This window comes from Neophocaena asiaeorientalis, unplaced genomic scaffold (genome assembly GCF_003031525.2).
Source record: "Neophocaena asiaeorientalis asiaeorientalis breed wild unplaced genomic scaffold, Neophocaena_asiaeorientalis_V1.1 scaffold222, whole genome shotgun sequence".
Taxonomy (NCBI): domain Eukaryota; kingdom Metazoa; phylum Chordata; class Mammalia; order Artiodactyla; family Phocoenidae; genus Neophocaena; species Neophocaena asiaeorientalis.
Window position 1 is genome coordinate 1 of NW_020174575.1, and position 14,920 is coordinate 14,920.

The 14,920-nt window shown below is 38.9% G+C and overlaps 1 protein-coding gene across 1 annotated transcript in view; it reads right to left on the reverse strand.

Annotated features, from left to right (window-relative positions):
• Positions 1 to 5,193: 5,193 nt before the first annotated feature.
• P2RY10 (P2Y receptor family member 10) overlaps positions 5,194 to 14,920 on the reverse strand; it is a 25,821-nt gene continuing 16,094 nt past the window's right edge. Inside the window, exons 3-4 of the mRNA XM_024758008.1 lie at positions 11,227 to 11,231; positions 5,194 to 6,469 (exon numbers count right to left, since the gene is read on the reverse strand). Coding sequence (XP_024613776.1) covers positions 5,733 to 6,469; positions 11,227 to 11,231 — 742 coding nt within the window. The 3' untranslated portion in view covers positions 5,194 to 5,732. The remainder of the gene's footprint in view (positions 6,470 to 11,226; positions 11,232 to 14,920) is intronic.

Consider the following 14,920-nt stretch of genomic DNA (forward strand, 5'->3'; position numbering starts at 1 on the left):
AATCCAAGAACGTGGTATATCTCTCTATCTATTTGTATCATTTTTAATATTTTTTACCAGTGTCTTATCATTTTCTGCATACAGGTCTTTTGTCTCCTTAGGTAGGTTTATTCCTAGGTATTTTATTCTTTTTGTTGCAATGGTAAATGGGAGTGTTTTCTTAATTTATCTTTCAGATTTTTCATCATTAGTGTATAGTAATGCAAGAGATTTCTGTGCATTAATTTTGTATCCTGCTACTTTATTAATTTTGTATCCTGCTACTTTACCAAATTCATTGATTAGCTCTAGCAGTTTTTTGGTAGCATCTTTAGGATTCTCTCTGTATAGTGTCATGTCATCTGCAAACAGTGACAGCCTTACTTCTTCTTTTCCAATTTGGATTCCTTTCATTTCTTTTTCTTCTCTTATTGCTGTGTCTAGAACTTCCAAAACTATGTTGAATAATAGTGGTGAGAGTGGGCAACCTAGTCTTATTCCTGATCTTAGTGGAAATGATTTCAATTTTTCACCATTGAGGACGATGTTGGCTGTGAGTTTCTCATATATGTCCTTTGTTATGTTGAGGTAAGTTCCCTCTATGCCTACATTCTGTAGGGATTTTATCATAAATGGGTGTTATACCCTGAGAAAACCATAATTCAAAACGAGTCATGTATCAAAATGTTCATTGCAGCTCTATTTACAATAGCCAGGATATGGAAGTAAGCTAAGTGTCCATCAACAGATGAATGCACCCATGTGGCACATGGGTGGAATGTGGAAGGTGTGGCACATATATAGTGGAATATTACTCAGCCATAAAAAGAAAAGAAATTGAGTTATTTGTAGTGAGGTGAATGGACCTAGAGTCTGTCGTACAGAGTGAGGTAAGTCAGAAAGAGAAAAACAAATACCGTATGCTAACACATATATATGGAATCTAAACAAAAAGAAAAAATAAAGGTCATGAAGAACCTAGGGACAAGACGAAAATAGACGCAGACCTACTGGAGAATGGATTTGAGGATACATGAAGGGGGAAGGGTAAGTTGGGACAAAGTGAGAGAGTGGCATGGATATATATACCCTACCAAATGTAAAATAGATAGCTAGTTGGAAGCAGCCACATAGCACGGGGAGATCAGCTCGGTGCTTTGTGACCAGCTAGCAGGATGGGATAAGGAGGGTGGCAGGGAGAGAGATGCAAGAGGGAAGAGATATGGGGATATATGTATATGTATAACTGATTCACTTCATTATAAAGCAGAAACTAACACACCACTGTAAAGCAATTATACTCCAATAAAAACGTTAAAAAATAAAAATATATGTTAAAAAATGAAAAGATGCCACCTGCCAAAAAAGATAAGGAAAAGAAAAAAAGAGAAGAAAAGAAGATAGAAGAAAGTAAAATGAAAGCCAAAAGGAAAAAATATATAAAGAAAAGCGAAGTGGAAAAAAAAAGGTTTTTTTAAAGGAAGAAGAAAAAGAAAAAATCACATGGCTCCTGCTTTAGCAAGGCAAAGGAAGAGCATTGAAGATGATATCTACCAGTCTCCATCTCCAGAGAATATCCAAGCAGGACCCTCAGACTGATGCTTTAAAATTTGCAACTGGGTCCCTTTCACAGAAAGTCTAAGCACTTTTCAAAGGGCTGTTTCTGTGCTGGGCCCTGGAGCAGGTGAGATATATGTGAGGCCTTTAAGAGTCATTTTTAAGTTCACCATATCCCCACTGATGTTGTGGGCTTGAGTGCTGTTGGTCTTGAAAGCCTGATGTTTGGCAGGGACTCATCTCTCAGATGTGAGTATTAAACGTTGGGGTGCCCAACGTCAGATACAGACCCTTTGCTCCTCAAGATGAATATTTGTGTTTTGAATTCCCTCCTGATTGTGGGTCATCATAGTTGGGGTGGGGTTTATGAGGAGGTTGTGTCTTAGCCTTTCCTACCTTCTTCAATGTGGTTTTTGTCTCACTCTTCAACGTGGAGTGGTTCCTCCACTGGGTTTTTTGGCTTTTTTCAAAGGAAACTCTTCAGCATATATTTATAGATTTGGTGTGTCCGTAGGATGAGGTGAGTTCAGGGACTTGAACCAGAACTAGGCTTCTACATAGCCTCATTACAGCCTCATTACTTATTGCTCCCTCATATAGTTCTAGCCAAACTATAGTATTCAGTATTAGTCACCTTCCAGTTTTTTTCTCTTTCCTTCCTTGGCTCAGGAGGATTTCCAATAAGAATGCTTACTCTTCTTTGGTATTTAAAAACAATTTTCAAACTTTTCTATCATGTAAGACCAAGTTCAAATGCAATTTCTCAGGTCAAGGAAATCTGCCCTCCCTCAACTCCAGAAGATCAGGAAATCTGCTAGTCTATGATAACAGCTCCTGAAAGTTTGCTACTCTCCATCTTTCTCCTTAGTAACCAGCTTGAAATTCAGCTTTTGTAAACCAATTTTTCCCTCCCTACTTTACAAATTCCGCACAGTTTACTTGGACAAAGTAATACCTATATTAAAAAAGGAAACTTGGGCTTCCCTAATGGTGCAGTGGTTGACAGTCCGCCTGCCGATGCAGGGGACACAGGTTCGTGCCCCGGTCCTGGAGGATCCCACATGCCGCAAAACCTATTTCCTGTTCCAAAAACAAAATTGTGGTTAATTATTGAAATGTCAGGAATTGAAAATAACTTAATTATTCATTGATGGTAAATTTGGAACTTTGTGAGATTAATTAACTCTTTCAAAGCCTTAGAGAATAGTAGCATACTTTTACTTGTAATTACATATTGTGTTTCTAATGTACTTAAAGGCACAGTATTACCTCTGAAGAGTTAATATGACACCCAAACTACTTACTAGTTAAAAGAGGAATGTGGTTTAAAATTTCTATTTAAGCAGTACCTTACTTTTATGGTGGGTTACATTCCTGGAAAACACACAAAAGCATGTGAGGAGAAACTGATTTTCTTATAGAAGCAATTTTATAATAAGTGAGTTCAATTTTCAAATAAGAGAATGATGCTTAATATTTTTTTTATAAAAATGACCTCATGTTCCATAAAGATTATCTATCAATTTAATCTATGATAAATGCTATATCTATAGTCTGTACTAGTAATTAAAGTTTTCTAAAAGTAAACAGCATAACCAATCATGCATAAACTGTATTTAAGATCATATAGATTATTGTACAACTTTACTATATTCCTCAAAATCCCTTTCTTTTTTTAAACCAAAACTATCACAAAACTAAAGAGTATTTCATTAAGGTTATGAGATTCTGAATGGTTAATAATTGGATTGTGACACACGTCTTACAGAGATTTTTGGGAAATGTACAGCTTTTTTAGTTGACTTCTTGAAAAGCTGATTCAAGGATATATGTCTGCTATCCTCTTTGTCACACAGAATGTCCTTGCCCAAATTGGTCATTGTAATACCTTAAGGTAAGCTTACCTATTTCTTGAACTGTTATTTCATTAGATCAAGCACTGTTACCTTTCCCCCTAACATTATATTAGGCAATCCAGCCTTTAAAATTCAAGAACAAATCATTGCTTGTTTTGAAGTTATCTTTTTCTCTCTCATTACAATAGAGATTCACATGTCAGAAAAGGCCCAAAGATTCCTCTTTAATGGTGGACAGATTAAATTTAATTTGGTCACAAACCCACACATCTGGTGCTTGAAGCACAGCCTCTTGTCAACAACGTGAAAGGAGGGAATATGAAGTGTGACTATTTGGAACTGAGGTTCCTTTTGTTCACAAAGATAACAGGATATATAGTTCCAAGTGGGTTTCTTTCACAATAATCTCCTTAGAGTAGGGTTGCCTATGAATATCTGGAAACCCTCTTTAGGCTATGCCTTTAGATTCTGGTTAATAAAGCACACACACACAAAGTTTCATTACTTTATAATTACAGAACTCTCTTCTTCCCTAGAAAACTTATGTTTTTTTTTCCTTTTAATTCCTCCTTTTTCAGTTGTCCCTACTTCCTCTTCCATAGATATTGTATTCAAATGGATATCTGAGGACTACCACTTCCCTTCTCCTCCCTGTACACCGAGTGTCTATGCTACTTAAACTGCAGGAATAAAAAAAACTGAGAGTGATGATGGGCTTCCCTGGTGGCGCAGTGGTTGAGAGTCCGCCTGCCGATGCAGGGGACATGGGTTCATGTCCCAGTCCGGGAAGATCCCACATGCCGCAGAGCGACTAGGCCCGTGAGCCATGGCCGCTGAGCCTGCGTGTCCGGAGTCTGTGCTCCGCAACGGGAGAGGCCACAACAGTGAGAGGCCCGTGTACCACACACACAAAATATAATAATAATAATAAATAAAAAATGAGAGTGATGGATTGAGCTTCATAAATGCCAACCCAAGAATCTGAGGATTGCTTGCATTTAAAACCTCCATAGTAATTCTGAAACAGTAACAATAACCTTTAAAAAAAATGAAGATAAGATTTCCAGAAAGAGGACATAAACTATTCTGCCATTCATTTATGAAGTGATAATATTATGCTTCCAATACAATTCTGTAAGCTCTGCTCACAGAGAAGTTTCTTAATAAACACAAATCTGTTCAGAGTGATGCATAGTAATGTTTAAGAAGAAAGGTTGGTTGAACTCAAAAAAATCTAAATTTTACAGAATGCTTATTTTCCAGCCTTATAGATTTTTTTTCTTTCTTCCATTTATGGATTTATATTACCAACATTAAGACTTAAGTATATTTTGTGTTAATAATGAACTACTTGTGTGTCCTATACCCCGATCATCAGGACTCTGTAGTTTGGGACAGTATTAGAAAAATCTATTTATTTTTTGATACCTTGCAACCTGAAGCCTGACACACCATCCCCACAAGCCACAGACTTTTCAAATAATCTTCGAAAAATTGTATAGAAATGATCTTGGTCTTGGATGGCTTAAATTTAGTCTGTGTTTTCACCATTCAAACCAAGTTTAGCATTAACCTAGTGAATAATAACACAAATAGAGGTAATAATTTAAGCATATGTCGTGTATTCAGGACAAATTTTGCTCACCACTGATTATCTCCAGGGAAGTTGTTTCATCTGTCTGAGGTTCCCTTTATTCATTTGTATAACCTTCCACAACTTTATTAGAAGAACTAGATAAGATGCTATATGTGGAAGTACCCAGGAAAGTGGTAACCCAGAATACAATAGACATCCAACATATTTTCAATGAATGAACAAATTCCCATGCCCTTTATTCAATAAGAGGTTTGTGTCCTAAAATTGATGCACATGTTGCTTCAACATTCACACCCCCTTGCCTATGCATTTATACCTTAGAAAGACTGAAGATTTTTTTGCTCTCATTCACAAATAATGGTCTTCGTATGAAAGAGATTTGTTTTTACATTCTGGAAAAGATTCATGCATTTATTGTATCATTAACAACATCACATTTAATAAAGAAAGGTTTAAGATAAAATATCCAATTTCCATTTGTTTAAAACATCTGTAAAGCCTTGATCTAGATCTCTTAAGTAAGAAAGTGCCTTGAATTTCAAAGAGGAAACATACAACTCCCATCTTCCCTTCCTCTCCCTCATTTTTCACACTCTCCCTCCACCATCACAACCCTGTGAGCACAACTATTTCTGTTGTTCCCAAAGTTCAATTAACAAAATTGTCTGGCTGGTCATTTTCACCTTTGGAAAAAGCCAGGAAACGTAGTTAAACAAAGCCATAATCAAAGAGTTATTTTATTTTTAACCAATCATTGATGAACCACTCTCCCTGCTCATTAGGTGGGAACGAGTCACGGAGCTGCCATGGCGGGATAGTTGGTCACGAAACTCTGAAGCCATGAAGTAGTAGAGAATTGGATCCAAAAGGCAGCAGAGACTTGCAAGGCATAGACAAAAAGGGTGGAAATACAGTGAGCTTTGGACAATGGGACAACTGCTAATGATGGTTTCCTTTACCATGGTGTAAAAAATAAAGTTAATATGATAGGGAGTGAAACAGATGAAGAAGACTGCAGCACACATGTAAACCATCCGCAGTGCTTTCTGCCTCTCACTGATTCCCTGGAAAGCCACTGGTGGTTGTCGCAAGGATATAGTGGTTTTCCAGGTACACCATGCAATGATGACTACTGGGATCACAAATCCTGCCAGCTCAGCAGCTGTAATCATCCCAACCAAAGCCATTGCATTCATTTTCCTGTAACCAAGATCAGCAAAGCAGGACTCAGTGTTGTTGGCTAAGTCTGTGCTTCTTATGATGGGAAATGGCAAACAGGCAGTCCCCACGATGACCCAGACGGCAGCACTGATGCCCACATCATACCTACGCTTCCAGTCTCTGGCCCTGAAAGGCTTGAGGAGAAAGAAGCACCTCTGAAGGCTGATGCATGTCAGGAAACAAATGCTGGCATACATGTTGAGATACTTTAGGTAGAAGCACAGCAGGCAAAAGGTATAATGGTTAACCAGTACTTTAGCTGACACCCAGAATTTTTTAAATTGAAATATAGTTGATTTACAAAGTTTCAGGTGTACAGCAAAGTGATTAAGTTATACCAGATTCTTTTCCATTACAGGATATTACAAGATATTGAATATAGTTCCCTGTGCTACACAGTAGGTCCTTTTTTAAATCTATTTTGTATACAGTAGTGTGTACCCCTTAATTCCAAATTCCTAATTTATCCCTCTCTCCCTTTCCCCTAGCTTTTCTGGATATATGCTCAGAAGTGGGATTGCTGGATCATATGATAACCATTTTTGGTTTTCTTAAGGAACCTCCATACTGTTCTCCATAGTGGGTGTACCAATTTACATTCCCACCTACAGTGTAGGAGGGTTCCCTTTTCTCTATGCCCTCTCCAATATTTATTATTTGTAGACTTTTTGATGATAACCATTGTGACCAGTGTGAGGTGAGACCTCACAGAAACACAAACGACTCAGAATAGCCAAACAATCTTGAGAAAGAAATGTGCTGGAGGAGGAGCTTCAAGATGGTGGAAGAGTAAGATGCAGAGATCACCTTCCTCTCCACAAATACATCAGAAATACATCTACATGTAGAAGAGCTCCTACAGAACACCTACTGAACACTGACAGAAGACCGCAGACCTCCCAAAAGGCAAGAAACTCACCCACGTACCTGGGTAGCACAAAAGATAAAAACAAAGACAAAAGAATAGGGATGGGACCTGCATCAGTGGGAGGGAGCTGTGCAGGAGGAAAGTTTTCCACACACTAGGAGGCCCCTTCACAGGAGGAGACTGCGGGTAACGGTGGGGGGGGGAGCTTTGGAGCCACGGAGGACACGCAGCAACAGGGGTCAGAAGGGCAAAGCAGACAGATTCCTGCACAGAGGATAGGTGCCGACCAGCACTCACCAGCCCGAGAGGCTTGTCTGCTCACCGCCGGGGCAGACGAGGGCTGGTAGCTGCGGCTCGGGCTTCGGTCAGATCCCAGGAGAGGACTGGGGTTGGTGGCGTGAACACAGCCTGAAGGGGTTAGTGCACCACGACTAGCCGGGAGGGAGTCTGGGAAGAAGTCTGGACTGCCGAAGAGACAAGAGACTTTTTCTTGCCTATTTGTTTCCCGGTGCGCGAGGAGAGGGGATTAAGAACGCTGCTTAAAGGAGCTCCAGAGACAGGCACGAGTCGTGGCTATCAGCGCGGATCCCAGAGACGGGCATGGGATGCTAAGGCTGCAGCTGCAGCCACCAAGAAGACTGTGTGCGAACACAGGTCACTATCCACACCTCCCCTCATGGGACCCTGTGCAGCCCGCCACTGCCAGGGTCCTGTGATCCAGGGACAACTTCCCCAGGAGAACACACGATGTGCCTCAGGCTGGTGCAATGTCACACTGGCCTCTGCCACCGCAGGCCCTCCCTGCATCCGTACCGATATCTAGCCCCGGGCTGAGTGAGCCAGAGCCCCCGAATCAGCTGCTCCTTTAACCCTGTCCTGTCTCAGTGAAGAACAGACGCCCTCAGGCGACCTACACACAGAGGTGGGGCCAAATCCAAAGATGAACCCCGGGATCTATGCGAACAAAGAAGAGAAAGTTCCCCCAGCAGCCTCAGGAGCAGAGGATTAAACCTCCACAATAAACTTGATGTACCCTGCATCTGTGGAATACCTGAATGGACAACGAATGATCCCAAATTGAGGAAGTGGACATTGTGAGCAAAGAGATATATAATTTTTTTTCTTCTCTTTACATGGGTGTGTATGTGTATGCTTCTGTGTGTGATTTTGTCTCTATAGATTTACTTTTACCATTTTTCCTAGGGTCCTGTCTGTTCATTATGGTTTTTTATTATTATTACTTAAAAATTTTTTTCTTAATTTTTTTTTATTTTAATAACTTTATTTTATTGTATTTTACATTATTTTATTGTATTTTATCTTGTTTCTGTCTTTCTCTCTAAATTTTATCCCTTTTATTCAAAGCCATGTGGATGAAAGGCTCTTGGTGTTCCAGACATGCATGAGGGCTGTGCCTCTGAGGAGGGAGAGACAAGATCAGGACACTGATCCACAAGGGACCTCCCAGCTCCATGTAATATTAAACAATAAAATCTCCCAGAGACTTTTATCTAAACACAAAGACCCAGCTTCACTCAACAACCAGAAAACTACAGTGCTGGACACCCTATACCAAACAACTAGGAAGACAAGAACACAACCACATCCATTAGCAGAGAGGCTGCGTAAAATCATAATAATGCCACAGACACCCCAAAACACACCACCAGATGTGGACCTGCTCACCAGAAAGACAAGATCCAGGCCCATCCACCAGAACACAGGCACAAGTCCCCTCCACCAGGAAGAATACACAACCCACTGAACAAACCTTAGCCACTGGGGACAGACACCATAAACAACGGGAACTACGAGCCTGCAGGCTGAGAAAAGGAGACCCCAAACACAGTAATTTAAGCAAAATGAGAAGACAGAAAAACACACAGCAAATGAAGGAGCAAGGTAAAAACCCACCAGATCTAAAAAATGAAGAGTAAATAGGCAGTCTACCTGAAAAAGCATTCAATATAATGTTAATAAAGATAATCCATAATCTTGAAAATAGAACAGAGAAAATACAAGAAACGTTTAACAAGGACCTAGAAGAAGTAAAGAGCAAAAAAACAGTGATGAATAACACAATAAATGAAATTAAAAATTCTCTAGAAGGGATCAATAGCAGAATAACTGAGGCAGAAGAACGGATAAGTAATCTGGAAGATAAAATAGTGGAAATAACTACTGAAGAGCAGAAAAAAGAAAAAATAATGAAAAGAATTGAGGACAGTCTCAGGGACCTCTGGGACAACATTAAAAGCACCAACATTAGAATAATAGGGCTTCCAGAAGAAGAAGAGAAAAAGAAAGGGACTGAGAAAATATTTGAAGAGATTACCACTGAAAATTTCTCTAATATGGGAAAGGAAATAGTAAATCAAGTCCAGGAAGCACAGAGAGTCCCAACAGGATAAATACAAGGGGAAACAGGCCAAGACATATATTAATCAAATCATCAAAAATTAAATACAAAGAAAACATATTAAAAGCAGTAAGGGAAAAACAGCAAATAACACACAAAGGGATCCCATAAGGTTAACAGCTGATCTTGCACCAGTAACTCTGCAAGCCAGGATGGAGTGGCAGGACATATTTAAAGTGATGAAGGAGAAAAACCTACAACCAAGATTGTAGGATCCTACCCAGCAAGATTGTAGGATCCTACCCAGCAAGGATCTCATTCAGATTTGATGGAAAAATTAAAAACTTTACAGACAAGCAAAAAGGAAGAGAATTCAGCACCTCCAAACTAGCATTACAACAAATGCTAAAGGAACTTCTCTAGGCAGGAAACAGAAGAGGAGGAAAAGACCTAAAATAACAAACCCAAAACATTAAGAAAATGGTAATAGGAACATACATATCTATAACTACCTTAAATGTAAATGGATTAAATGCTCCCACCAAAAGACACAGATTAGCTGAATGGATCCAAAAACAAGACCCATATATATGCTGTCTACAAGAGACCCACTTCACACCTAAGAAAACATACAGACTGAAATTGAGGGGATGGAAAATGTTATCCCATGCAAATGGAAATCAAAAGAAAGCTGGAGCAGCAGTTCTCATATCAGACAAAGTAGACTTTAAAATAAAGACTATTACAGCAGACAATGAAGCACACTACATAATGATCAAAGGATCGACCCAAGAAGAAGATATAGCAATTATAATATTTATGCACCCAACATAGGAGCACCTCAACACATAAGGCAAATACTAACAGCTATAAAAGGGGAAATCGACAGGAACACATTCATAGTAGGGGATTTCAACACCCCACTTTCACCAGTGGACAGATCATCCAAAATGAAAATAAATAAGGAAACACAAGGGTTAAATGACACATTAAACAAGATGGACTCGATTGATATTTATAAGACATTCCATCCAAACACAACAGAATACACATTCTTCTCAAGTGCTCATGGAACATTCTCCAGGATAGATCATATCTTGGGCCACAAACCAAGCCTTGGTAAATTTAAGAAATTGAAATCAAATCAAGTGTCTTTTCTGATCACAGTGCTATGAGACTAGATATAAATTACAGGAAAACATCTGTAAAAAATACAAACACATGGAGGCTAAACAATACACTACTTAATAACCAACAGATCATTAAAGAAATCAAACAGAAAATCAAAAAATGCCTAGAAACAAATTAGAATGAAAACACGAGGACCCAAAACCTTTGGGATGCTACAAAAGCAATTCTAAGAGGGAAGTTTATAGCAATACAATCCTACCTTAAGAAACAAGAAACATCTCAAATAAACAACCTAACCTTACACCAAAAGCAACTAGAGAAAAAAGAAAAAGAAGCCCCAATGTTAGCAGAAGGAAACAAATCCTAAAGATCAGATCAAAACTAAAAGAAAAAGAAATGAAGGAAATGATAGCAAAGATCAATAAAACTAAAAGCTGGTTCTCTGAGAAGATAAACAAAATTGATAAACCATTAGCCAGAATCATCAAGGAAAAAAGGGAGAAGAATCAAATCAATAGAATTAGAAATGAACAAGGAGAAGTGACAACTTACACTACAGAGGTACAAAGGATCATGAGAGATTACTACAAGCAACTCTATGCCAATAAAATGGACACTGTGGAAGAAATGGACAAATTCTTAGAAATGCCCAACTTACCGAGACTGAATCAAGAAGAGATAGAAAATATGAAGAGTTCAATCACAAACAGTGAAATTAAAACTGTGATTAAAAATCTTCCAACAAACAGAAGCCCAGAACCAGATGGATTCACAGGCGAATTCTAACAAACATTTAGAGAAGAGCTAACACCTATCCTTCCCAAATGTTCCAAAATACAGCAGAGGGAGGAACACTCCCAAACTCATTCTAAGAGGCCACCATCACCCTGATACCAAAACAAAACAAAGAAGTCACAAAGAAAGAAAACTACAGGCCAATATCACTGATGAACCTAGATGCAAAAATACTCCACAAAATGCTAGCAAACAGAATCCAACAGCACATTAAAAGGATCATACACCATGATTTAGTGGGGTTTATCACAGGAATGGAAGGATTCTTCAATATACGCAAATCAATGAATGTGATACACCATATTAAAAAATTGAGGGAGAAAAACAATATGATCATATCAATAGATGCAGAAAAAGCTTTAGAAAAAATTCAACACCAATTTATGATAAATACCCGCCAGGAAGTAGGCATAGAGGGAACTTTCCTCAACATAATAAAGGCCATATATGACAAACCCACAGCTAACATTGTCCTCAATGGTGAAAAACTGAAAACTTTTCCACTAAGATCAGGAATAAGACAAGGTTGGCCACTCTCACCACTCTTATTCAACATAGTTTTGGAGGTTTTAGCCAGAGCAATCAGAGAAGAAAAAGAAATAAAAGGAATCCAAATCAGAAGAGAAGAGGTAAACTGGCAGTGTTTGCGAATGACATGATACTAAACATACAGATTCCAAAAGATGCTACCAGAAAACTGCTAGAGCTAATCAATGAATTTGGTAAAGTAGCAGGATACAATATTTATTCACAGATATCTCTTGCATTCCTATACACTAATGATGAAAAATCTGAAGATGAAGTTAAGGAAACACTCCCATTTACCATTGCAACAAAAAGAATAAAATATCTAGGCATACACCTACCTAAGGAGACAAAAGACCTGTATGCAGAAAATTATAAGACACTGATGAAAAAAATTAAAGATGATAAAAATAGATGGAGAGATATACCATGTTCTTGGATTGGAAGAATCAACATTGTGAAAATGACTCGAATACCCAAAGCAATATACAGATTCAATGCAATCCCTAACAAAATTCCACTGGCATTTTTCACAGAACTAGAACAAAAAATTTCACAATTTGTATGGAAACACAAAAAACCGCAAATAGCCAAAGCAATCTTGAGAAAGAAAAATGGAACTGGAGGAATCAGGCTCCCTGACTTCAGACTATACTACAAAGCTATAGTAATCAAGACAGTATGGTACTGGAACAAAAACAGAAACATAGATCAATGGAACAGGATAGAAAGCTCAGAGATAAACCCATGCACATATGGTCATCTTATCTTTGATAAAGGGGGCAGGAATATACAGTGTAGAAAAGAGAGCCTCTTCAATAAGTGTTGCTGGGAAAACTGGACAGGTATATGTAAAAGTATGAAATTAGAACACTCTCTAACACCATACACAAAAATAAACTCAAAATGGATTAAAGACCCAAATGTAAGGCCAGACACTATCAAACTCTTAGAGGAAAACATAGGCAGAACACTCTATGAAATAAATCACAGCAAGATCCTTTTTGACCCACCTCCTAGAGAAATGGAAATAAAGACAAAAATAAACAAATGGGACCTAATGAAACTTCAAAGCTTTTGCACAGCAAAGGAAACCATAAACAAGACCAAAAGACAACCTTCAGAATGGGAGAAAATATTTGCAAATGAAGCAACTGACAAAGGATTAATCTCCAAAATTTACAAGCAGCTCATGAAGCTCAATATCAAAAAAACAAACAACCCGATGCAAAAATGGGCAGAAGACCTAAATAGACATTTCTCCAAATAAGATATACAGATTGCCAGCAAACACATGAAAGAATGCTCAACAACATTAATCATTAGAGAAATGCAAATCAAAACTACAATGAGATATCATCTCACACCAGTCAGAATGGCCATCATCAAAAAATCTAGAAACAATAAATGCTGGAGAGGGTGTGGAGAAAAGGGAACCATCTTGCACTGTTGGTGGGAATGTAAATTGATACAGCCACTGTGGACAACAGCGTGGAGGTTCCTTAAGAACTAACAATAGAACTACCATACAACCCAGCAATCCCACTACTGGGCATGTACGCTGAGAAACCCATAATTCAAAAAGTGTCATGTACAGGGCTTCCCTGGTGGCTCAGTGGTTGGCAGTCTGTGTGCCAATGCACGTGACACTGGTTCATGCCCCAGTCCAGGAGGATCCCACATGCCACAGAGTGGCCGGTCCCGTGAACCGTGCCTGCTGCGCCTGTGTGTCCAGAGCCTATGCTCTGTAATGGGAGAGGCCACAGCAGTGAGAGGCCCACATACCACAAAAAAAAAAAAAAAAAACAAATACCATATGCTGACACTTATATATGGAATCTAAGAAAAAAAATTTCATGAAGAACCTGGGGGCAAGATGGGAATAAAGAGTGAGATTACTAGACAATGGACTTGAGGATATGGGATGGGGGAAGGGTAAGCTGTGACAAAGTGAGAGAGTGGCATGGACATATATATACTACCAAGCGTAAAATAGATAGCTAGTGGGAAGCAGCTGCATAGCACAGGGAGATCATCTCGGTGCTCTGTGACCACCTAGATGGGTGGGATAGGGAGGGTGGGAGGGAGGGAGATGCAAGAGGGAAGACTCATGGGAACATATGGATATGTATAACTGATTCACTTTGTTATAAAGCAGAAACTAACACACCATTGTAAAGCAATTATACGCCAATAAAGATGTAAAAAAATAGATAAATAAAAGAGGCAGGTTGGAGCAAGAGCCTTAAAGTCATACAGACCTGGTTTGCCATCCCGGTTCTCCCACTTTGATTCATTCGAAAAATATTACTTGAGTGTCTACTATGTACTAGTTATTGTACTGAAACAGAGCAACATGATTGCTTCCCTCATGGAACCTATATTTATTGGAGAGTGATGTAGACAGACACTGAACAAATCAATTAAAAAGAAAAAAATCAGAGAATTCTATGAAGAAAATTATAATATGATAAGTTGATAAGAGTAACTGCATATCTACTGTAGATTGTATGATCAGGGAAGGCTTTTCTGAGGAGGTGACATTTGAACCTGAATGATGAGAAGGAGCTAACCACGTGAAGACCTAGTGGAGAAGTATTCTAAGCAGAGAGAACAGCAAAGGCAAAGGCCCTAAGACAAGAATGAGCTTCACTTATTAAATAATGGAAAGAAGACCAATGTATCTGGAGTTCAGGTATGAAGGAGAGAGTAGTTAAGAGATGAGGTAGGGGAATAGATATGGGCTTGATCTTGGGGACACTACCATGGTTAGGTGCTGGATTTCATTAAGACCTACTCATTATCTATGAGACTCATTATCTATGAAACAGAAACACATATCAATGGAACAGGATAGAAAGCTCAGAGATAAACCCATGCACATATGGTCACCTTAACTAAGAAAACCATAATTGAAAAAGAGTCATATACTGTGCTTCCCTGGTGGCGCAGTGGTTGGCAGTCTGCATGCCAATGCAGGTGACACTGGTTCGTGCCCTGGTCCAGGAGGATCCCACATGCCACAGAGTGGC